Source organism: Poecilia reticulata, chromosome 7 (assembly GCF_904066995.2).
Source record: "Poecilia reticulata chromosome 7, P_reticulata-male-v2, whole genome shotgun sequence".
NCBI classification, from domain to species: domain Eukaryota; kingdom Metazoa; phylum Chordata; class Actinopteri; order Cyprinodontiformes; family Poeciliidae; genus Poecilia; species Poecilia reticulata.
In genome coordinates, this window is record NC_088836.1 from 497,466 (window position 1) to 520,860 (window position 23,395).

Consider the following 23,395-nt stretch of genomic DNA (forward strand, 5'->3'; position numbering starts at 1 on the left):
CCTTCCTGGTGCCCATTGCCCAGGAGAGCAGCGTTCTGGAGGAGCGCTACAGAGGTAACATCTGTCCGTTTCGGAGAAGCAAAACCACGCAAAAAAAAATAAATAAATAAATTCTGGTAAAAGCGCACGCCCAGACCGCGCACAGGGTAAAACACTCACAGAGTTCAGTTGATCTGTTTGGATCAGACAGATCCAACTGACTGATGAATTAGCGCAGATTTTTCTGCAATGGGGACCAGGAAGAAGTGCGTTCAGACCCCAGCGGGTGAAGTGGTGCTAATTTAAGTGAAGTCGCTTAATTTAAAATTTATTATAAGTTATTGGGGCCACAGTCAGTGGTTTTTGTCACTATGGAGAAAAATGTAGATGTATTTATCTGCTTAATTTGTGATGGGATCTGGATTCACGGTGAATATTAACTATACCGCATAAAATGCGGCTATTGATGTTAATATGATTGTAATGTCACGGTTAAAAATAGTACGACAGATTTTTTTTATGTTGTCGGTCCAGATAACGGATAACAAAAAAAGTCTAGCGCGACCTGCCGCCCTGACACACACACATCTTCATTCACAGTCTTACTTGTAAATCGATGTTTCTTTTCTTGTACGTTTTGATGTTAACTTGTCGATGTCTCCGTTTTATTTGCTGGGAAAATCAATAAGCAGCTTGAGGTGACTCTGCTGCTCTAGTGGCGAGAAACCGTAATGTTGGCTGGTAACAATCGGAATGCATTATGGGAGATGTAGTTTGAAGTCAATTTGTGGTCAAAACCTATTTTAAGTTAATCATGGGCCTATAAAACGCTGGGGGGGGGGGCCCACATAAAATGACATGGCGGGCCACATGTGGCCCGCGGGCCTCAAGTTTGACACATGTGGTTTAGAGGGTTACTTTTGAAATGACTGATTTCTGTTGTTTGCAAATGTTTCAGTGTGCCTTGGCCTGATACCCGGTACTCGGTGCTAGCGTGGCTAACACAATTACAGTTTAGTAAAAAGCCTTTTCAGGTGAAATAAAATCTTTAATATATGTCAGATACGGTACACATTGCATATTGATCTGTTCAGCTAACGTAAAGCTGTAACAGACAGGCTTCAGAATGTAGAAGTTACTGACATCCTGACATCGCCTGTACAGATACCCCACTGACGGAGAACCATTTTTTTCCCCGAGTCCTGACGCAAAAACTTTGTCGGTCTGGTAGTCCACAATGTACATTAGCATGAGTTTGTGAGACGGTAAGGCAGGTGATAGCTGCGCAGTGACGTCAAATGGGCATTAGCCAATGAAACGCAGACCCTGTGGTAAGGTCCATGGTGTGAAAGTAAAAGTCAAGTCCGTGTCTGTGAGCATTTTTTCAAGTCAAGTCTCAAGTTTTGATTTTAATGACTCGAGTCTGACTCAAGTCCAAGTCATATGACTCAAGTCCCCACCTCTGATGTTCAGTTTGTCACCTACCGCAGAGAACGACTCAAAACCTTCCGCGATCGACGTATTGAGCACCTGCTCTAGTATGACACGAACAGTTCAGAAAAAATATGAAATGAGGAAAAAAATCTATTAACTGGTTAAGTAGTGTTTTAGACTGTTTTAGAAAAACTAATCAGTCACGTCTGACTAGTGGATTCACTCAGAGCTGCACCCACTGATTTTTTACACCAGACAGCCACTCCTCTCTCTTGCCAGTACTGTGTACCAGCGCTGAATCTTTTAGTGGTACGCAGTACCCAACCGTACCGGCTTACTATCACATCTCCTTATACAGTGTTAAGTTTTTCAGCTGTATCATCCAGCCCTAAATGAACAATGTTTATAGAAACTGAAACTGAACTGTAGGCTTTTGAAACACCTTAATGAAATGTAACGACTCACTGTGGAGGAACCAAACCATCTCAGGGTTTTGCCAGTGTATTATAAGCCTGGGGGGCCACAAGGCTTTACTTGTGCTCCCCCCAGGCTAAGCTTTGCTTATTTATTTAAGTCTTTTTAAATTTTTTGCATTTTTAAGACTTTATAGTTGGTGTTCAGATATTAATCTTACATTTTCCAATCTTTCAATAACACATAATTATCAAGTGATATTTTCACATTTACTGTTAACTTTCAACATTTATTAACTCAAAAACACGACGGGCCGCTAGATGAATGACTGCAATAGAGCCCAACCATAGCAAGTTTTCTGGGGAAAACCTTGCATCTACTCATAACACGGCGACAGAGAATACTCCTAAATCTACTCACATCATGCTCACCCTGTATGACTCCCAAGGAAAGGCAAACAGAGCAAACTGCCCCCTTCAGGCAACTGTGCATACCTCTCTCCTGATCCCCTGGTTTTGCTCCGTTTTTAGGAAGTTGAGCAGCACTTCTAGAAGGGAAGGGTATTTGCGGTACGGTTCCACCACGTAGCCTGTACTCGCTACCTGCTGACCCAGAGTCCACAGCGCCACCTGGAGGAAAGCCAGAAACAGACAGCTAATGCTGCTGAACACAGCCAATTCAGGAGAATAATACAGGTGAAACATTGCAGGTCTAATTTCATTTGGAGAAGAGGAGCATCATCTAAAAGTAATTTTAGTTTATTATTAAAATGCAACAAAAGGTTTGTGCATTAGCTGATTCTCCATACTTGGCGCTTAGCCAATGAGGACGAGTCCTGCAGCATGTCCATGATGATTGGGAACAGCTCATCCATCCACTTCCTCATCTCCAGTCCGCTCACCTACACAATCACAAGAACATCACATCACAGATATCTTAGAAATATCCCTGTTTTCTCAGCAGAATCCTACAAAACATTAAACAAACTTATGACTTTTTAGCAATCTAACTGCATGAAACAACAAAACCAAGTGGGAAAAGTTTCTGTTTCTTTATTTAGAGCCTGAAATTATTTTAAACCAGCCATCCAAGCCTTTGTTACGTTGTATTCCCCCTGTTTTATGCCTGGTGTTTCTGGCTCGTTGATTCATCAACAGGACAGCCAGTTGCGAACACTCAGTATATCTGAATGTCTCCTGCACTCTGTCTGCACTGCAAAACAAGCTGGCCTCTAACAATTCTATCCTGACTCATCTGGGGGAGCCTTTTAAACACCTAGACAGATTGGGGTAAGAAGGACACTTCTTATATTTTTACCTTATCCATCTCCATACTGGCAGACTCTATGCAGACATATTCATCATGTATGATTGTGTGTGTGTGTGTGTGTGTGTGTGTGTGTGTGTGTGTGTGTGTGTGTGTGTGTGTGTGTGTGTGTGTGTGTTTAACACTCATCCTAAAAGATTTTAGCATGAAACTGAACCGATACTATTACCTGGGCCAGCTCGCCGATTGTAGCGAGGACACTGATCACCACTCCAGGGTTGGGATCTGGATCTTTAAGCTTCAGAATTAGAGCCTGCAAACAAAAAATTTAAGCAAATTCAAAACCAGAAAGATTTATCACAAACATCTGAAACATTTTTGCCTTTACTTATTTAGAGGAAGTGTACAGTGTAGAAAAACTGACATAAAAATGTGTCTTACACTCATAAATGACATTGAACATTTGCAGAATATTACCTTGAGAATGGGTTCCATATAGGGTCGTATGAGACGGGGTGCATTGGAGACCAGGTGGCCAAGCATACGAGCGCTTTGCTCTTTGTTCCTGCCAACACCACTGTGTTCCAGTTCGGTTAAAATCTGAAAAATATTCACGCTTCTCATAAATTATGCTTTCTCTAAGTAAATGTTATGGTATGAAGTAAAACAACAAACTTCTGCTGTTCAACAAAAGGAAATTTGATTGCTTTGCATGCAATATTATGGGCTTTGCTCCCCTCTAAAGGCGTCCGTGTGAAACTACAGAGAAAGACTTCTGAGACAAAATGCAGCAGAATTATATTTGATTGGAAAAGCTATATAGCCTTTTTTTTAAAGTAAAAAATATATAATTATTTATAATCATATTTGTAAATATGTAAAGATGCTAACTCCTGATAAAGAGGTGAATGGCTGACATGAAGCCATCTGTGGGCGCCTCTTACCTGGATCAACATCTTCCGGAGGAAGGGCATGACGAAGGCAGGGTTCATGCTGCTCAGCCGTCCTATAGTGCAGATGGCCAGCTCTCTGATTTCAAACACTTCGTCGTTCAAAGCCACAAACAGAGCCTGCAGATTCTCGGCCTGGGCCAGGTGCGCATCAAAACGCTCATCAAGAGACGCAAGAACACAGTATCGAATGTCTGGATCTGCAGGAGAACCAGAACAGAAAGTAGCCCTGGGTTTTTACCGTAGTGTCACGTTTCCAAACAGAAGGTTGCTCATCAGAAATGAAGGTTTATGCGTTTTACAAGTCACTCGTCGCACCTGGATCAGTGATGCCAACCACCAGCAGCTTGCTGAGCACATCTGCGACCACCTGCACAGCAGTCTGGCTGACGACGTGGCCGCTGATGAGATGGATGGACGGCGTGAGAAGTCGAGAGCAAGTTCGGGCTGCCTCCATTCGGATTTCCTTATGTTCGCTGTTCAAGAAGTGATCGGCACAGTGGCGCACAAACTGAGTCAGGGAGTGACCTGGACCCAAAGAACAGAATCAATTACTGCAACACTTACTAATGATTACTAATTAGTAATGATTTATTTGATTTTATAAGGTAACTGTTGATTCTATGGAAAAATCCTTGAAAATATTGCTTTTCGTGTTTAGTGTGCTGAGGAGCGATCAGAAACTGCAGAGAACAGATTCGAGGTGAGGCAGGCAGTTCTCGTGCCTCATCGCTGGGGGCGCTCATGAACACAGACATTGTGACCAAATGTAGCCCCAATGAGCTGCAAACCGAGAGGGCGTGGCTAGACACCTGTCAATCATTCTGAGCCATGACAGACAGTAAACACTGAATGGCGCTGTCAGAAGTTAGCCCTCCGGAAAGACCCTAGGATTTTCCCCTGGTGGTTTGACACCAGGTTTGTTGAAAATTCAACAAAATGTGATGCATTATTTACAAATTGTATTTATTTTTAGGTTGTTTATTTTAACAACTTTATTGTAAAAATCAGGGAGGGCTCCGCTCCTGCTGTTGGACCGCCCCAAACGCTACTGGTAGTAATATTTCACAGACAGAGCTTCGCATCTGCTCCACCCGCAGTGAACACGTCTGCTTAAAGCTGCAGGAGGTAACTTAAACAAACACAAACAAAAAAAAGATTTTACATATGTATTAAAACTTTCGCTATGTAATAACATAAGATACATAATCTCTGGGGAAAAATTGATCTGCCTCCTCCTACATTCTGCAGAATTACTCCGCTCAGTCACAAACAACCAATAAGAACCAGTATTAATCAGCTGGCTGTTCTCTCAGGACGTTTTGATTCAGTAACTCGGAATTGTTTATTTTGATGCAACCTGCATTTGACTTTGAATGAATATTTATTTTTTCTTGACATTATTTGAGATAGGCAGTGTTATTGAGAGCCTTACTATTAAACATTATTTTACTGACTGCAGGTTTTTCAGTTGTCCTTCTGACTGAAAAGCTGCTGTATTGTGCCTGCAAATATTTTGCATGTTTATGTCTAAATTAGGTGAATTTATTGCCAGATAATTTTTCCATTTTGTGAGATCATATAGAAGCATTTATACCTAAAGCAAAAAATTAACAGCCAATCCAGGCGAGCAGCTGATACCGGTGATCGGCAAAGATCGGCCTCATGGGTGATAGGTATCGAAATCGGCAGCAAAAAACCTGATCAGCTCGGGTCCTCTACCAGAGGCCTGGGAGCTTGAGGGTTCTGCGCAGTATCTTGGCTGTGCCTAGAACTGCACATTTCTGGACTGAGATGTCTGATGTTGTTCCTGGGATCTGTTTGAGCCACTGCTCCAGTTTGGGGGTGACTGCCCCGAGGGCCCCAATGACCACAGGCACCACTGTGGTCTTCACCTTCCAGGCCTTTTCCAGTTCCTCTCTGAGACCCTGGTATTTCTCCAGTTTCTCATGCTCCTTTTTCCTTGTAGTCACACACACATATATATAAAAAAAAAAAAATTCCCTTCTCACCCTCCGCGGGTGGTCTGTTTCATCCTCTGAGCTCGGGTCCTCTACCAGAGGCCTGGGAGCTTGAGGGTTCTGCGCAGTATCTTTTCTGTGCCTAGAACTGCACATTTCTGGACTGAGATGTCTGATGTTGTTCCTGGGATCTGTTTGAGCCACTGCTCCAGTTTGGGGGTGACTGCCCCGAGGGCCCCGATGACCACAGGCACCACTGTGGTCTTCACCTTCCAGGTCTTTTCCAGTTCCTCCCTGAGGCCCTGGTATTTCTCCAATTTCTCATGCTCCTTTTTCCTGATGTTGTAATCACTTGGTATTGCTACATCCACCACAACGGCTTTCCTCTGTTCTTTATCCACCACCACAATGTCCGGTTGGTTCGCCATTACCATCTTGTCTGTCTGGATCTGGAAGTCCCACAGGATCTTAGCTCGGTCATTCTCCACCACTTTTGGGGGTGTTCCCCACTTTGATCTTGGGGCTTCCAGTCCATATTCTGCACAGATGTTCCTGTACACTATGCCCGCCACTTGGTTATGTCGTTCCATGTACGCTTTCCCTGCCAGCATCTTGCACCCTGCTATTATGTGCTGGACTGTCTCAGGGGCCTCCTTGCACAACCTACACCTTGGGTCTTGTCTGGTGTGGTAGATCTGAGCCTCTATTGCTCTGGTGTTTAGGGCCTGTTCCTGGGCGGCCAGGATGAGAGCCTCTGTGCTGTCCTTGAGTCCAGCTTTCTCCAGCCATTGGTAGGTTTTCCTGACATCAGCCACTTCAGTTATTTGTCGGTGGTACATCCCATGTAGGGGCTTGTCCTCCCATGATGGTACTTCCAGCACCTTGTCTTCTGTTCCCCATTGCCTGAGACATTCGCTGAGCACATCGTCTGTTGAGGCTTTGTCCTTGATGTATTTATGGATCTTGGATGTTTCATCCTGGACAGTGGCTCTCACACTCACTAGTCCTCTGCCTCCTTCCTTACGGCTCGTGTACAGTCTCAGGGTGCTGGATTTGGGGTGGAACCCTCCATGCATGGTTAGTAGCTTCCTAGTCTTAACATCCGTGGCCTTCATCTCTTCCATTGGCCAGCTAATTATTCCGGCAGGGTATCTGATTACTGGTAAGGCATAGCTGTTTATTGCACGGATCTTGTTCTTGCCATTGAGCTGGCTTCTCAGGACTTGCCTTATTCGTTGGAGGTATTTGGCTGTGGCTCCTTTCCTTGTGACCTCATCGAGGTTGCCATTTGCTTGTGGTATTCCCAGGTACTTGTAGCTGTGCTCTATGTCTGCTATTGTTCCTTCTGGAAGTGAGACCCCTTCTGTGTGGGCGACCTTCCCTCTCTTTGTAACCATCCGACCACACTTCTCTAGTCCGAATGACATCCCAATGTCAGTGCTGTAGATCCTGGTGGTGTGGATCAGTGAGTCGATGTCTCGCTCGCTCTTGGCGTACAGCTTGATGTCATCCATGTAGAGGAGGTGACTGATCGTAGCCCCATTCTTGAGTCGGTATCCGTAGCCAGTCTTGTTGATGATTTGGCTGAGAGGGTTCAGGCCTATGCAGAACAGCAGTGGGGACAGAGCATCTCCTTGGTATATGCCACATTTGATGGACACTTGTGCAAGTGGTTTGCAGTTGGCTTCAAGGGTGGTTTTCCACAGCCCCATTGAGTTTGCAATGAAGGCTCTTAGAGTCCTATTGATGTTGTACATCTCTAAGCATTCAATGATCCAAGTGTGTGGCATTGAGTCATAGGCTTTCTTGTAATCAATCCAAGCGGTACACAGGTTGGTGTGTCGGGTTTTGCAGTCTCGGGCAACTGTGTGGTCTACAAGGAGTTGGTGTTTGGCTCCTCTGCTATTTATGCCTATGCCCTTCTGTGCCTTGCTCATGTATGTATCCATGTGCCCGCTTATCTTAGCCGCTATGATGCCTGACAGGAGCTTCCATGTTGTAGAGAGACAGGTTATTGGCCGATAGTTGGATGGGACTGAACCCTTCGAGGGTTCCTTCTTGTGCGCCCTTCAGTTAACCATTCAGGGTGAGTCCCATTTTGTAGCAGCTGGTTCAGTTGAGCTGCCAGTCGCTCATGGAGGGCAGTGAGTTTCTTAAGCCAGTAGGCATGGATCATGTCAGGTCCTGGTGCTGTCCAGTTTTTCATACCGGAGACTCTGTCTTGGACATCTGCCACAGTGATGGTTACCGGGGCTTGTTCAGGTGGGTATTGGGTCTCATGGTTGCTCTTATAACCAAGCATCTCAAGGATCACTGATGCTGAGTTGTATATCAGCTCATTGGTTTCTGTTATGGTGTTGGTAGGGATCGTTGTCAATGCCGAATTCACATCTTCAATGAGACTTTCTGATGGTACTTCACTCAGCCGTTGTAATTGGCGTCGGGGTCGTCTGCTGTTCATTCGGGCCATGATTCTCTCTCTCAGGTCAGTTGCTGCCTCATTCAGCTCAGATGGTTCGTTCATTACTGGGGCTACATACCCAGTCTCTGGGCGGGGAGTTGTAGTTGACTCCCCTTCCCGTAGCACTTGTGTCGTACCTCGTCAATCTCCAGTTGTGACAGCAGTTGCCGTTTGCGGATGTTGGAACACTGAGCTACTAGTTGTTTGGCAGTTAGTGTTGACTGGGGATGTCGAGCTAACCATTCCTCCCACAGTCTTTGCATGTAGCCCCTCTGACTAGGATTACTTGAGTAGTAGCATTCCAACAGATCCATGTTTTCATCTCTCGCCCATTTCCGTCTTGTTCCAGTAGCCCACTTTTCATCAGGGTGCTCTGGTCCCCCAGCACCTGACGCAGACCTTGTTTGACCGGGCGACGTCTGAGCCGGCATGTCATGCTTATTTGTGTCTCTCATGGTATGAGGTAGGCTATATAGCTCCAAGGGTCTTGCCTAAGGACCCACACTGACAGCTCAATGTCACCGTTGTAACTTTTTGCCCCAGCCTGGCCTCGAACCCGGGTCTCCCGGGTGGAAGACTAGTGACTTACCTATTGAGCTATACAGTCAGCTATATATATATATATATATATATATATATATATATATATATATATATATATATATATATATATATATATATATATATATATATATATATGTGTGTGTGTGTGTGTGTGTGTGTAAATGGCTTTGGCTTAATTACTGCTCTTTTCTGTTTTTTTGGAGTTCGTATACTCCAGATAACAATTAACCGATTACAGTTGACAATTATTTCAATAATCGATTGATCAAGAATCATTGCTGTAGCCCTAGTCCCTTTTTTTTTTTTTTATCAAATATAAGCATTTACTATATGAATTTACAGAACATATGACCAAACTTTAAATATGAAACCAGCAAAAATCCGCAAGTTATTGGGACAGAAAGACAAATGAACTAATGGACAGGTGGACAAACGAGATAACTGAAAGTCGGATGGATACTAAAAAATACTATAATACTTAAATCAAACTCCACACCTTAATGGACTTTTTCCAAGACAATGAAGGAAGTATTGAATGACTTCAAAGGTGTAAAAAGAATAGGAGAAAATTATTTTGCTGTCAGAGATTGTTACCTTCGAATTCAAAGCTTCCCAGAGTGCGCAGGGCTAAAGTGATGCTGCCGACGTCGCTGGCCTCAGGGATGTTGGTGAGACTGGGAGAGGCCAGCTGGTGAGCCAGGCCTTTGGGCATACCTGGGTGTCGCAGGGGCTTGTGCATCAGCACCAGGGAAAGCATCTTCAGCAAGCCGTCCTGGATGTCTTTTTTCAGCTGGGGGATTTGACGGCTCAGGTCGTACAGCACTGCTGTGAGTGCCGGACTAAAGAGAAAAACTAAAATCTGTGAGATTGTGTTGAAACCCAAACATAAACCCCATAAATCCTACGTTTGGTACCTGAGCCCCACGGCTAGCATGGGCTCTAGGAGCTCCTTGATGTCTGGCTGGATGCTGGGGCCCATGGCTCTGGACAGCATGCTAATGCAGGTGAACACAGTGGCATCCACCTGAATGGTCTTCTGCCTTCTGCATAGGTCAAAGGTCAAAAAGCAACATTGTCATTCTACATTTTTACATGTCAACATTATTTTTCCATCAACCTACCTAAATACAAAATGGTCAGTTTTTCTTGTAAATACTAAGGTGACTTTTGGGGAATAATTGAGAAAACGTACATATATAGAGATAGATTTATATTGGGACACCCCTAAATATCATCACTCTTAAATTGAAACAGAAAAACTGGAGTTTAAAAATTAGCCCAATATTTTGGATATTTGCATGTCTAGTAAAAAAAAAAAAAGACAGAAGAAATTGTTTCCAATGACTGACTTGTGAGCAAAGTCCTTGGGAGGCAGAGCAGCCTTGATGATCTCCAGAATCTTCATGAGGTACGGATGGATTTCCGTCCTGACGGCCACCACCAGCAGCCCCAGAGCCTGGAAAGCCGATGTCCTCTCCTTCTCCTTCTTCAGGCAGCCCAGCAGGTAGCCCATGGTGTCAGACAGGTACTGGTCTGCCAATTAGAAAGCACATTATTACAAACCAAACACAGAAAAAGAAGGGATTTGACCCTGAATGTCCCACCTGTGAAGGTATGTGGCTGGAAGGCAGCTAGACGCGGCAGCAGGTTGAGGATGGTCATCTGAATCAGAGGGTTCTTACTGGTTTTATACTTCAGAACCCAACGACACACCTGATTGAGGCAAAGCACATTTCATTACAGACGCACAGATATCTGTCATCAGTCTTGATACTGAAAAAAACTCTAGATCAGGTATCTGTGGCAATGTGCATAAGGGTAAATCTATTCAGTCTAGCTCTATGCTTTGTGCTCTGAGCGATGTCATAATTTATTAATTATCTTACATCATATTGAGAATTTTCTGAACCATTTGAAAAGAAGTTTGTAGTTGTAGTTTTGTTGTAGGTTTGAGGTTGTAGTTTCTTTTTACGTGTTTGACCAAGATAGTCAGACTTTTGTTTTTAGTCAGTTTCAGTTTCTTTATTATGTATTTTCCATTGGCTGTTATTCTGCTAACTGGGCTGACTGATCAAATTAAAGGTGTTTTCCATGTTAGCTTGTGAAGCTGTTGGTGTGGATCAGGGAGCTGTACTGGTGGAGAGTTATTAAATAAATTAGTAATTCAGTATATTTATGTCTGCGTTTAAAAAAGAAGTGTTTTATCCTTAGTCTTTTCCTCTTGCGGAAGGCAAGAGGGAAAAGTGAAGGCCAGTGAAGGTGGACGCTTTTTTCTCCGCTCCCTTTCTGCCCTTGCATGCCCTGCTTGCTCTGTTTTTGTGATGTCTTTTTCTCCAATTTTTGGAGCCTTCCTTTGCACATCCTCCAAATCTACAAATTATGGATCTGGTCAACCGGTCTCTCATTGCAATTGACAGTGGCGCAAAAAGTGGGAATGCACTGTATGCAACGCATACGATGTGGGGAATTTTTTCTCCAGTCAGCATTTTATGTACTCAACAGCTGTTTGTGTATGAAATTATCAATAACAGAAGAACAGCACTGATTAGGTAGAGCTTGAGCTAGTGTGTGAGGCTGAGAGGTTCCGGATAGAAATAGTCGGTCTCGCCTCGAAGCATGGCTCTAGTTCTGGAACCAGTTTCCTTGAGAGGGGCAGGACATACATCCTCTCTGGAATTGCCCATGGTGAGAGTCATCAGGCAGCTGAGCCTGGGGACTCTGGGTTGGGCTCTCCAATCTCTGGGGACGAGGTCGCCGAGGTAGTTAAAAAGCTCCTCGGTGGCAGGGCCCTGGGGGTGGATGAGATTCGCCCGGAGTTTCTTAAGGCTCTGGATGTTGTAGGGTTGTGTTGGCTGATGCGACTCTGCAATATTGCATGGACATCGGGGGCAGTTACCCTGCATTGGCAGACTGGGGTGGTGGTCCCCCTGTTTAAAAAGGGGGACCAAAGGATGTGTTCCAATTGCAGAGGGGTTACACTCTTAAGCCTCCCTGGTCTATTCAGGGGTCCTGGAGAGGAGGCTCCGTCGGATAGCCGAACCTCGGACTCAGGAAGAGCAGTGTGGTGTTCGTCCTGGTCGTGGAACACTGGACCAGCTCTACACCCTCGGCAGGGTCCTGGAGGGTGTGTGGGTGTTCGCCCAATCGGTCTACATGTGTTTTGTGGACTTGGAAAAGGCGTTAGACCGCGTCCCTCAGGTTGCCCTGTGCAGGGTCTTCCGGGAGTATGGGATACTGGGCCCTTTGATGCAGGCTGTCAGGTCCTTGTACGACCGGTGTCAGAGTCTGGCCCGCAGGACATGCTGGAGGGACTATGTTTCTCGGCTGGCCTGGGAACGCCTTGGAATCCCAAGGCCGGATTCCAAGGAACTGGAACAAGTGGCTGGGAAGAGGGAAGTCTGGGCCTCCCTTCTTAAGCTGCTACCCTCGCGAACCAACCCCGGATAAGCGGAAGAAAATGGATGGATGGATGGACTACGCAACCGCGGTGAGCTGCTATCAACCCACGTCTTTTTAAAGACACGGGTTGATAGCAGCCCGCGTCTTTAAAGGGGGGGAGGGAGGAGGGTGCCGATGACATGTTCTCATACACCTCAGAAAGTATGTAGTTGCGCCCCTGTTAATTGATCAAATTTTCTCCACGAGAAGACTGGGCACAGGAGAGCCCTCTTGTCCTGCAGGGTCACATCTGGCAGGATACAGCCTGGATTTATTCATGTTAACAGGATTTCTGCTGTTTGGAGCTTGTGGATTCCTGGCTTATCGACAAATTTGTGACAGATTTGGCCAAAGGTATGGTAATTTTATTTATATAGCACCTTTTCAGCAACAAGGCAATTCAAAGTACTTAGGACCTAACTAGCGAACACTCAGTCTGTTGGTGTGGACAGAAACGCAAGTTGGATGCAAGTCTTGCTGAGACTCGCAGCCCAGCTGAGGACTCCAAAACTCACAAACGGAATGGAATTGATCTGGGAGAAGTTGCTAGTTTCGGTTCAGTGGAACGGCCACACTAATTTGGATAATTGGGAACTGAGATGAATCGTAGAGACTTTATGGGAGATTAAAATTTATAATCTACCCGACCTATACATTTTGTATCTGAATTGGCTTTCCCATGTTGCCTTGGAAGGACTGCATGTTTCCAATATCCTTGAAGATATGTAAACATAATGCAGCTGTGGAGCTGAGCACTCTCAAGGACATGCCTTGATAACATCTAATTGGACTTCTGCTGGGAGGCTAAGCAACATGTTTTCATGGCCCTGTGATCTCACCGCCTTCACTCATGTCTTTGTTTTGTTCATTGTTTTGTTTCGTCTGAATGTTGCTGTGTGCCCTAATGTGTCCTTTCCTCTTTTTATTTCATTTCCCTTTTACTATTTAAAAACTGTGGAGTATTCACTTTTAATCCAGAAAAGGAAATAGTCACTCTTAAACTTTTTTTTTTTTAGAAAATGTAGAGTACTCACTATTTAGACCAATATTATACTTCTTAGATTAATGTTTAATTATTATGCAGAAAGACTCCCGTTACTGCAACCCAGAAAAGGAATTAGAACAAACTTAGAATCCAGAAAAATCTTCCAGAACAGGAATATTTAGTTTTTATTATTACTTAGAAACTGTGGAGTACTCATTACTTTTACAAATTTAGAGCATACATAGATAGTCCAGAGAATCCTTACTTATACTTATCCAGCAACACAGACGTCCAGAGGATATTTATACTTACACTTATTTAGCAACCCAGAACAGGGATTAGAACAAACTTAGAATTCAGAAAAACTACCTTAGCAACTACATTTTAGACTCCTATTCTTCCAACCCAGAAATGGAATTAGACCAAAGGATACTTAGCAACTCTGAACAGGAGCAACTAGTTTACATACTTTAGGTCAACATTAGATTATTTTTCTTCTTTTCCTCTTTCCTTTGGTTTGTTATTTTGTTTGCATTTCCTTTTAATTCCTGTAAAGCACTTTGTATTGCCTTGTTGCTGAAAATGTGTTATATAAATAAAATTACCTGTACTTTTACCTTTAATCAGTTCAGCTGATTTTCCATATCAGATCGGTATCAGCTGATACTAAACCTCAGGTATCTGATAGAGATTTTTTGGTATTATCATTTTGTTGTTACTTTCAGGTTAAAGTGTTCTCTTGTTTAAACTGTATGTGTGAACTGACCTGGAAGTCACAGCTGCCTGTTATCTTCATGTGAAACAGTTTGACCGAGATTTGAACCGGGCTCAGATCAGGGGCCAGATGTTAAATTGGTTTACGACCTTTGCTTTGTTTAGGTAAAATGTTTTACGACCTTTGCTGTTTTTCCTCTGCTGTCTATCTTGCCTATCCTCCCTCTTTGAAGTTTGAGAATAAAAGACAAGCTGTATCCAAAGAGAAGCAGAACGCTCTGTGAACAGCTCTGAGAAGCAGTTGACAGAGTCTTCTCCTTTTGCTTGCAGAAGTTTAGTCATAAATTCATATACGTTGTCTGTGGTTCTTTTATGTAGGTTCTAGGAAAATACCTATCATTTTGGTGCCGAAACCCGGGATCTCTCATACCGACCGCTGTCAGGCAGAGGAAGACGCGCTGAATCCATGCATGGCCAGAAGTCATTTGGACCTGGAAAGAAAGACCCAGGAAGTAGAATTCTTCGCTGGGCCAGCGCCGTAGGTCCGACTTTGTCTGCCAACGGCGGAGTGACGAGATCCGACTGGACAACCCGAAAACTACAGAAACGTAGGTGAATTTTAAAATGGCTATTTTAGTGGTTTGAGTTCCCTTGTATGATGTCGCTCTGCTAAAACTCTGTGGTTTGAGAATCCTTGTATGATGTCGCTCTGCTAAAACTCTGTGGTTTGAGAATCCTTGTATGATGTCGCTCTGCTAAAACTCTGAGGTCTGAGAATCCTTGTATGATGTCGCTCTGCTAAAACTCTGTTCGAGGAGACCCCATAAGGGCACGTCCTCAGGCGGATAGGAAGCTTGTCATTGCTGTGTGGTTTTGATTTTTTGATGGGTAAAACATGACTGGTGCTGAGTTTTCTGACAAGGCAAAAACAGATAATGTTGCGCTAAATCATAGAGTCATTACTGTGCTTATATTGCTGGTTTGCTACTGCTGCTTTGTGTGTGTGAGAGTGATTGGAGGTTTAAATACCGCTCTGTGTTTTACCTCATATAAAACAGTGGATTTAAGCAGCAAACCTCTTGTGGATGCAATAGGCAAGATTCTCCCACTCGAAAGAGTCGAAGCGGGGAATACCACAACAAGGTATTTTAATTGCTGGCCCACTGAAAAGAGCTCCAGTTCATAGGACTCCCTAGGAGTCAACGAACCTGGACCAAATTTAAATAATTTCAAATAAATAATATTTTTAAGCTGAAATTGCAAGTGTTTTAAATATGGGAAATAAACATTCTTGTAATTCATCACTCGGTAAGGGCGCCGATGGGGATGAAAAGTACATGCTGTCCAGGTTTCCTGGTAGCACTGTACACATGAAAAAATGGAGAAAGAAATATAAAATAGATGGAAAGCTAAAAATCGATCAATGGCAAACAATTGTGGGAATTTTGGAGAGTAGTGTAGAAAGAAAAATGGGAATAAAAAAAAAAAAAAATAAAAAAAAAGGAGAATGAGCTGAGGTGTGCTAAATTATGGTTAAATGAATCTAAAAACTTAATTATAGAGAAGGAAGAAAATAAAGTAATTCCAAGCACACGGAATTCTGCAGCGGTGCAGGGAGAGCAAGCTCCTGCAGCCACCTCTCCCCTGGCTGCTTCAGCAGCTCCGTCTGCCCCAGTATCAGCCGCTGCTGTTCCAGCAACACGACTGTATCCTTCCCTAAAGGAAGGGACACAAAACTTATATATCTTTAGACCCTGTACCTTAGAAGAGGTCAGGAAAGCTGTGAAAGGATCAGATGTTTTTCACCTGGAGAAATTTGGAGGTTTATATACCTCTGCCTTTTCCAACGACCGGACAAAAGGCCGTGGAAGAGGCAGAGGCAGAGGAGGTCACGATAGGCGAAGACCCCAAAATAACACCCCACAAAATCTACGGTATTCAAAAGGCTGCTGGATTTGTGGCAATATTGGTCACTGGGCAAGAAACTGCCCTTCAAAGAATGTTGCACGGGGCGACAAGAGGGGTGGTGGAGTGAGGAGACCACAAATAGGAGAAATCTTCAGCATGATCAGACTCTACCACACCCCAAAAACACAAACCCCCAGTCCAAATTGATGAAATGCTAGAGACATGTGCATGCAGTTTAAGACGTTAAGTAAAACCATAAAAGAAATTGAATTCCTGTAAGAAATCAATGTATGCAAAATAATTTTTAATGCTACTAATGTTAGGTTTAAACCTCACAAGTGAGAAATAATTTGTTTTAAGAAATACTGATGTTTGTTTTGTTTTTCTTTTTGAGCTTCCTACACCTTTAAAGAAAAACCAGTAAAGAGAGGTCTCACTGAAATAACAACATGGGAACAACTTCTTTGTATGCTAAAAGTGGAATCATGACTTTCCTGAAGGAGGAGAAGCTGAAAAATAAAACTAAATAATAAAATTGTCCTCAGAGAACAATGTTTAATGTATTGTGTCGGAATAATATTATAACACCAACTTGGTGAAATGATTCTTAGCTGTCTATCTGGAGGGGTCAGCGGTCAGAGTAAGGTACCGACCTGGACATTGTCCAGCCTCGTAACTCTTAGGCCTTGAGAGGAGGGCTGCCCGCTGACTTCACAGTCTGCAGCACTGAGATCAACAAATTTAGAGAAATCCATTGTTCTCTGGTGAGACGTGTCTTAGATGAAGTTAACTTAAACTTACATTCTACATTTTACAAGTTAATGGTGAACATGATGAAAGAGACTACAGCTTTTAACATGTTTCATGTTTATATGTGTTTGAATAAGGAAATGGTTTATGACTTCTTAAAAAGTTGGATAATAAGTGGCTAAAAGCTATACGATGAAAAGTAAAGAAAGTTATAATTGACTCTTATTTGCTTCTTTCCTTTTCCTCTGTCTGAGCCTCGCTGCGCTGCGTCTGACCTCTGACCTCAGCTCAGATCTGTCCTGCCAATCAGATGACTCCCTCCTTTATCACCAGCCAGTTGATAAAGAAGCGAAAAAGGACAGGACGATTTCTACCAACTGGACACTGAAGGCAATAAAGTGTCCACTGGTCCTAATTCCTTGACATCTGGGAACTGCCATGCAGCAAAACTACTGTATGGAGTCCTGCTAGACGTTTGGAAAAAGAAAGCAAACTGAACTGTTTGCCGCTTGTTTCATTGGTGGACTAAGGGACGGTCTGGACAACTTATAAATAATCCAACACCAGAGCCAGTTGGACTGACAGGGAGCTGGAGAAGAGACAGAGGGAGGACCAGCTGCAGCGACGCCAGCAGCAGGAGGGGGAAGCGAGAAGCAAGACAGAAAGGAGAAATGCAGATAAGTTATACACACACACTGCTGTGACACACACTGCTACTGTAATGAGGACTTGTTTGCTTACTTACTAGCAGGAAGGAATTATCTATTTAGAAAAGAACATTTTGAAGGTTTTAAGGTACAATGTTAAATAAAAATCTTTCATTTTGTACCCATTAACTCAGTCCTTAACAGAAGGACCAGTGATCCTTTTAGGGCCCACGAGCCATAGATTGGGAAACTGTGAAGGAAAAAACTGTAATGGTTACAAGTTAAGAAAGGAAAAAAAAACTGAGTGTGATACGGCTAAATTACACCAACTAAAATTATTAGATTCAAAACTAATAATGATTTGCAAATGTTTTATTTTCTTTGAAATAAATATACAAGTTTGGAACTAAATTAAACATATCTAAGTGTTGAACTTAATTGATATTGCAGTGTTGAAATACTATGGAGTATTTCTTTGCATTTAACTGAAACGCTTAACTTAGAGTTTAATTATATAAAGAATCTATAAATTGATTGGGATTGTGTTTGTGTGTTTTATATTGGGATGAATGACAATTGTTTTGAGAAGAGAGAAATTTTACTGCTAAATTGAGTAACGGATAAAATTATTGACCATTTAATTTAAAATATAAAAACCATTGTTAACTGGTCTGAAATGCGAGGTTAAGAGAAAGTCTGAGACTTTAAGCAACCTTGTAAACGGCTACTAAAACCTGATGATTGTGATTAAAAGCAACATTTTCTAGACTTCAGTCTAGAACATTTTAATCCAGATTTGATTGATAGTCAATAAATTCAAAAAGAAATGGAAAATTAGAGGATTTGAGGTTTTGGTTTAATTTCAGGATGGTCATTTTTATTTAGGAAGAGTTATGCTTTGATGAATTTGATAACATCTACAGGGAAACCAGTCACCCATGCATCCTTGCTTAAGAATCTTTTGCAGGCCATACATTTACCAGCTGAACTAGCAGTTTGTAAGTGTGCAGCGCACACCACGGAACAGGATGAGGTTTCAAATGGCAATAGATTAGCTGATAAAGTAGCAAAGGAAGCTGCAACTGGGAAGCATGGGGGAGACAATTTCTCAATACAGATAGAAGATCCTCAAGTAATAGACAAAGCTGTGTTAAAAGACATGCAAGATAATGCTCCAAACGCAGAAAAACAAATGTGGATAACTAAAGGGGCGACACTGAATGATGATAACATTTTTTCAGTAAATAGAAGTCGGTCCTTCCAAAATCTCTATTTAGAGCGGCAGCAATTTTGACACATGGACATTGTCATGTGTCAACAGGGGGATGGTCTCTATGCTACAACAGCATTTTACCACATTACCACATATGGATTAAATTCTTACTTAAAAAATTTTTGTACTGCATGTCCAGTTTGTGTCAGAAACAATCCTCAAGGAAACATTAGACCAAGAAGAGGAAGTTTCCCAAAACCCTCATCCATTTCAAACAACGCATATGGACTTTATTGAACTCACACAAAGTGGACCACATAAATATTGTTTGGTGATGATTGATGCTTTTTCTAAAAGAGTTGAAGTAGTTCCAGCAAAGCCTGCTTTTGACAAAATTTATGGGAGAGCTTACATATTGCCTCTGTTTGCTCCAGACTTACAGAAAGCTGATGAAGAACAAACATTGGTAGATTATATGATCAGGATCCTGAAACAGAAAGAGGTGTTAAATGCAAATTTACTGCCGTCTGACTGTTCTCCTCTACAGGAAATAAATAAAACCACCCCCATCCAGCCAGGAAACTGGGTCTACATAAAGGTCATAAAAGAACCCTTCCAGGTGCTGATGACCACACCAACAGTCGTAAAGACCCAGCTGGATACATCTAAGTCACTGCAAGCTGCAGAGAGTGTTTGAACCCCTAAGTAGGCGGAGGGAGGAAGGCCGGACTTCAAAGGGGGGCTATTTTTTAGGGTAGCTCGTCTCAAACCCGGTGAAGAAACGCTTAAGATTCCCCCGTCTTTAGTTTGGGGGTTCTGACATCTCTGTGCGCCGAGCAGCAATGGGGACTCCATATGCCAGATGGATCTTCTACTGCGCTGTGACTGCAGCATCAACCTGTGGTGGAAACTAATGAATAGAACCGCGTACGAGGGACATGCTGTGAACTGCTATGTGTGTGCGCAGCTGCCAATCGCCACACACAACTCAGGTCTGCGTGTAGGACACATCACGGATGACAAACAGATGTGTCTCTATGGCCTGAGCACACAACCACGACTAAGCGTCCCCATGCCAAAGGGATGCAAATGGTGTAAAAATGACTATTCTGTTCTACTTCAGATAGGAGATGCCGTGAAGGAACTTTTTGGATCTATGAACTGTTCCTTTAATGCTGACGTATTTCCATTTCCACTAACCGCATGGAAAATACCAGAGACCATTTCTTTAGCAGGAGCTAAACCCGGGTCTCTGAGGAGCTGCGTGTTCAACAACGGACACGTTTCTCTTGGAATGTTACCTTGGAACTTGTGTAACAGAGTTTACACCCACTGCGAAACGACACCGGATTACATCAACTGCATCGCCTGTAGGGGTCAAAGGATGACTCCACACTGCAAAGTCTGGAAGGACAACCCAGACTGTGACAACATGCTTCAGGAGAGGAGTTTCAACATCACAGATCGGACATTGGACGACAGGAGACAACGCTGTGCAGTACCATAGTGCCAGGAGACTATGGTTCACGGGTGATTGCAGACTGGTACTTCCTGTACCTGATTGTACTCATCAGGAAAGGACGACACATTCTGGCTGTCTGCTCCAAGCGTGATGCCTGAGGTCAAACGCTGGGGAGGCCTCACTACGGACACTGGAGTTCCATGGGAAATTCAAGATCTGGACCGGAGGTGAAAAGTTCATGCAGAGCATGTTCCCAGGAGTTGGATTAGGAGAAGTTCAGGACCACGTTGAAATCAACAGATATGGATTACTGCAACTCATCAACAGCGCACACCGGCTGGCAAACGGCTCCATGAGAGGGCTGACTGAACTGAGAAACATGGTTTTGCAAAATCGTATTGTGCTGGACCTGCTCACAGCCTCTCAGGGAGGTGTTTGTAAAATCATTGGCCCAGCGTGTTCCTGACGAAACAGGAACTGGTGGAACTATTTCTGATGCTCTACATGGCCTGGAGGAACTTAAACATTGTGTAGACGGTGCTACGCGAGGATCACATTTTTCCTTTTTGATTTGTTTTCATGGTTCATGTCTGGTCCATGGTGGACTTTACTGTTAAAGCTCGTGACACCTATTCTGATTGTTTCGGTTCTGTTCTGTCCTTTTAAGGTTTGCATTATTCCATACCTACGAAGTATGATGTTTAAGACAAGTAACACAACTGTTGTCAGTTATCAGCTAGCAAAGGCATCCTATGAGACGAATGAAGATGACTTGTTTTGAGATTCTGACGATTTTCTGAACAATGATGGTGTTCTGTAATCAATAAACAGATTAATTCATTTGCTGAATGATTCCTACACCAAAAATGTGAAAACAAGTGGTGTTAGGGATGAGAAAACTGCGTTTGATTTTTTGCTGTTTCTTTCTTTTGTTTTTGTTTATTTCATTTATTCATTATGATCATTGTGTAATTTTTATGTTTAGACTAGGACAAAAGATGTATATATTTTGCATTTCTTGGTTCTATTTTATTTCTTTTCTTTTCTATGCTTGGCTTTTGAATAAGGTTTACACACATGGTGAAATGATAAAAAGGGGGGAATGATAGAGATTTTTTGGTATTATCATTTTGTTGTTACTTTCAGGTTAAAGTGTTCTCTTGTTTAAACTGTATGTGTGAACTGACCTGGAAGTCACAGCTGCCTGTTATCTTCATGTGAAACAGTTTGACCGAGATTTGAACCGGGCTCAGATCAGGGGCCAGATGTTAAATTGGTTTACGACCTTTGCTTTGTTTAGGTAAAATGTTTTACGACCTTTGCTGTTTTTCCTCTGCTGTCTATCTTGCCTATCCTCCCTCTTTGAAGTTTGAGAATAAAAGACAAGCTGTATCCAAAGAGAAGCAGAACGCTCTGTGAACAGCTCTGAGAAGCAGTTGACAGAGTCTTCTCCTTTTGCTTGCAGAAGTTTAGTCATAAATTCATATACGTTGTCTGTGGTTCTTTTATGTAGGTTCTAGGAAAATACCTATCAGTATCAATATGGGAAGTGAAACGAGTGGACTGCTGCGTGTCTACATTTCACATGTTGAAACCAGTAGAACTGTGTTGGTATTGCTCTGCCTGGTGCGATTCCCACCTGGTCGAATCTTTCCTCCATCAGCTCTCGGCAGTACCGGCTCTCCACCAGGGAGCTCTTGGCAGGTACCGGCGTGGCGCCGAAGCCCAGGAAACTTTGCGGCGTGCTGTAGCCTAGCAACCCCAGCAGGGCGTTGGACTGCTGTGGTTGCACTGACTGGAAGCTGGTGAAAGGCGTGATGTGGCGAGGCTTTGTTCCAAATCCCATCAGCTCCTTGCAGTATTTATCATGAACCAGCTGCTGCTGGGTGATCTCCTCCATCTCTTCGCGCATTCGCTGCAGAAGAGGGAAAGACTTAGCTTGTTGACACAAACCAAGCGTCTGGAGGGAAATATCAACTCACCTCTCCCTCCATGCTGCTGATCCGGACCAACTCGTTGAGGATCAGCAGCGCACCATGAACTCTATCGTCACGATTCATCCCCTTCTCCTTGGCCAGAGTCTCATCAAAGCCTTTTTCTGCCTCCTCAAAGGTTTGCTGTTCCGCAAAACACAAACACTTTCAGCAGCACTGTCTAACTACCATCAAGAACAGGCCTTTTACACTTTTATTAAAACTGTCAACATGTTGCGACAGTGTAATATGAGACAGGTAATTTTTGAAAAAACTGAGTTTGTCCACCTCTTCCCTGAGCTACTACTGTTGTCTGAAGAAATACAGCACTCCCAATCAAAAACAACCAATCACAGTCAGGATTGGGATCTAAGCGCTGTCAATCAATCGTGTGTAAGCGCTGCCCAACTTACTAATGAAACAACTTACTGTTCCAGGAGAAGTGTTTATCTACCGTCACTGCCACCAGTGAATGCTAAGGCTAAGTAGCCTTAGCATTCACTAAGGCTACTTAGTGAATGCTAAGGCTACTTATCATTTACTAATGCCAAGTAGCATTAGTGAATGCTAAGGCTAATTAGCCTTAGCATTCCCTACTAAGGCTGCTAAGGCTAACTAGCCTTTGCATTCACAACAGGCTCTGCTGACAGGGAGAAGCTGTAGTGTAGCCGAGAAAGCAGACTGTACATGAGGATGATTGACAGCACTAAGACTCTGATTGGTTGTTTCTAGTTAGGGTTAACAGAGAAGCTCAATTTTTTTCACAAATTATCTCCCATAGCATCAACAAATATAAAATAAAAATTACATTCTGCAGCTTTAACTCCAACTGCTTAGCAGAAAAACCTTCCACCCCAATATTACAGAGATTTTTTTTCAGCTCAAAGCCTTACTTTATACCACTGAGGCTTCTGCATTTCCTTGGTCTCCCTCTGCGTGGTGAGGATGAGACAGGCCCGCAGAGCAGACACTGCTCCCTCTCGAATGGCCTGCTTCGGATCCCACACCGCGTAGAAGATGTTGTCAAAGAAAGGCTGCACTTGCTGAAAGAAGAAGGTCGGCGCACTCACAGCCAGCTCTCTCAACACCAACACCTGGAGGAGATGCAAAGCCGCTCGATCCGTCACTGCTTTCCAGTTTAGAAACTGACACACAGCTGTCACATAAAACACTATAGTGATGTTGAAGAAGGGTCAAGCTTTTCAAGGCAGCAAAATATGAATCTAAAAAGTACACAGACTTCAGGAACTTCAAAGTTAATGTCTGGCTACTTCTT

The 23,395-nt window shown here is 43.2% G+C and overlaps 1 protein-coding gene across 2 annotated transcripts in view; it reads right to left on the bottom strand.

The window, feature by feature from the left end:
• Window positions 1–23,395, bottom strand: part of mtor (mechanistic target of rapamycin kinase) — a 168,774-nt gene that overhangs the window by 140,480 nt on the left and 4,899 nt on the right. For both annotated transcript variants that reach the window (XM_081608531.1, XM_081608530.1), the window contains exons 5-17: window positions 23,013–23,213; window positions 22,129–22,263; window positions 21,786–22,061; window positions 10,634–10,742; window positions 10,379–10,562; window positions 9,944–10,072; window positions 9,624–9,868; window positions 4,362–4,571; window positions 4,038–4,243; window positions 3,571–3,693; window positions 3,323–3,406; window positions 2,636–2,728; window positions 2,322–2,456 (exon numbers count right to left, since the gene is read on the bottom strand). In XM_081608531.1, the coding sequence (XP_081464657.1) occupies window positions 2,322–2,456; window positions 2,636–2,728; window positions 3,323–3,406; window positions 3,571–3,693; window positions 4,038–4,243; window positions 4,362–4,571; window positions 9,624–9,868; window positions 9,944–10,072; window positions 10,379–10,562; window positions 10,634–10,742; window positions 21,786–22,061; window positions 22,129–22,263; window positions 23,013–23,213 (2,130 nt within the window). The remainder of the gene's footprint in view (window positions 1–2,321; window positions 2,457–2,635; window positions 2,729–3,322; window positions 3,407–3,570; window positions 3,694–4,037; window positions 4,244–4,361; window positions 4,572–9,623; window positions 9,869–9,943; window positions 10,073–10,378; window positions 10,563–10,633; window positions 10,743–21,785; window positions 22,062–22,128; window positions 22,264–23,012; window positions 23,214–23,395) is intronic.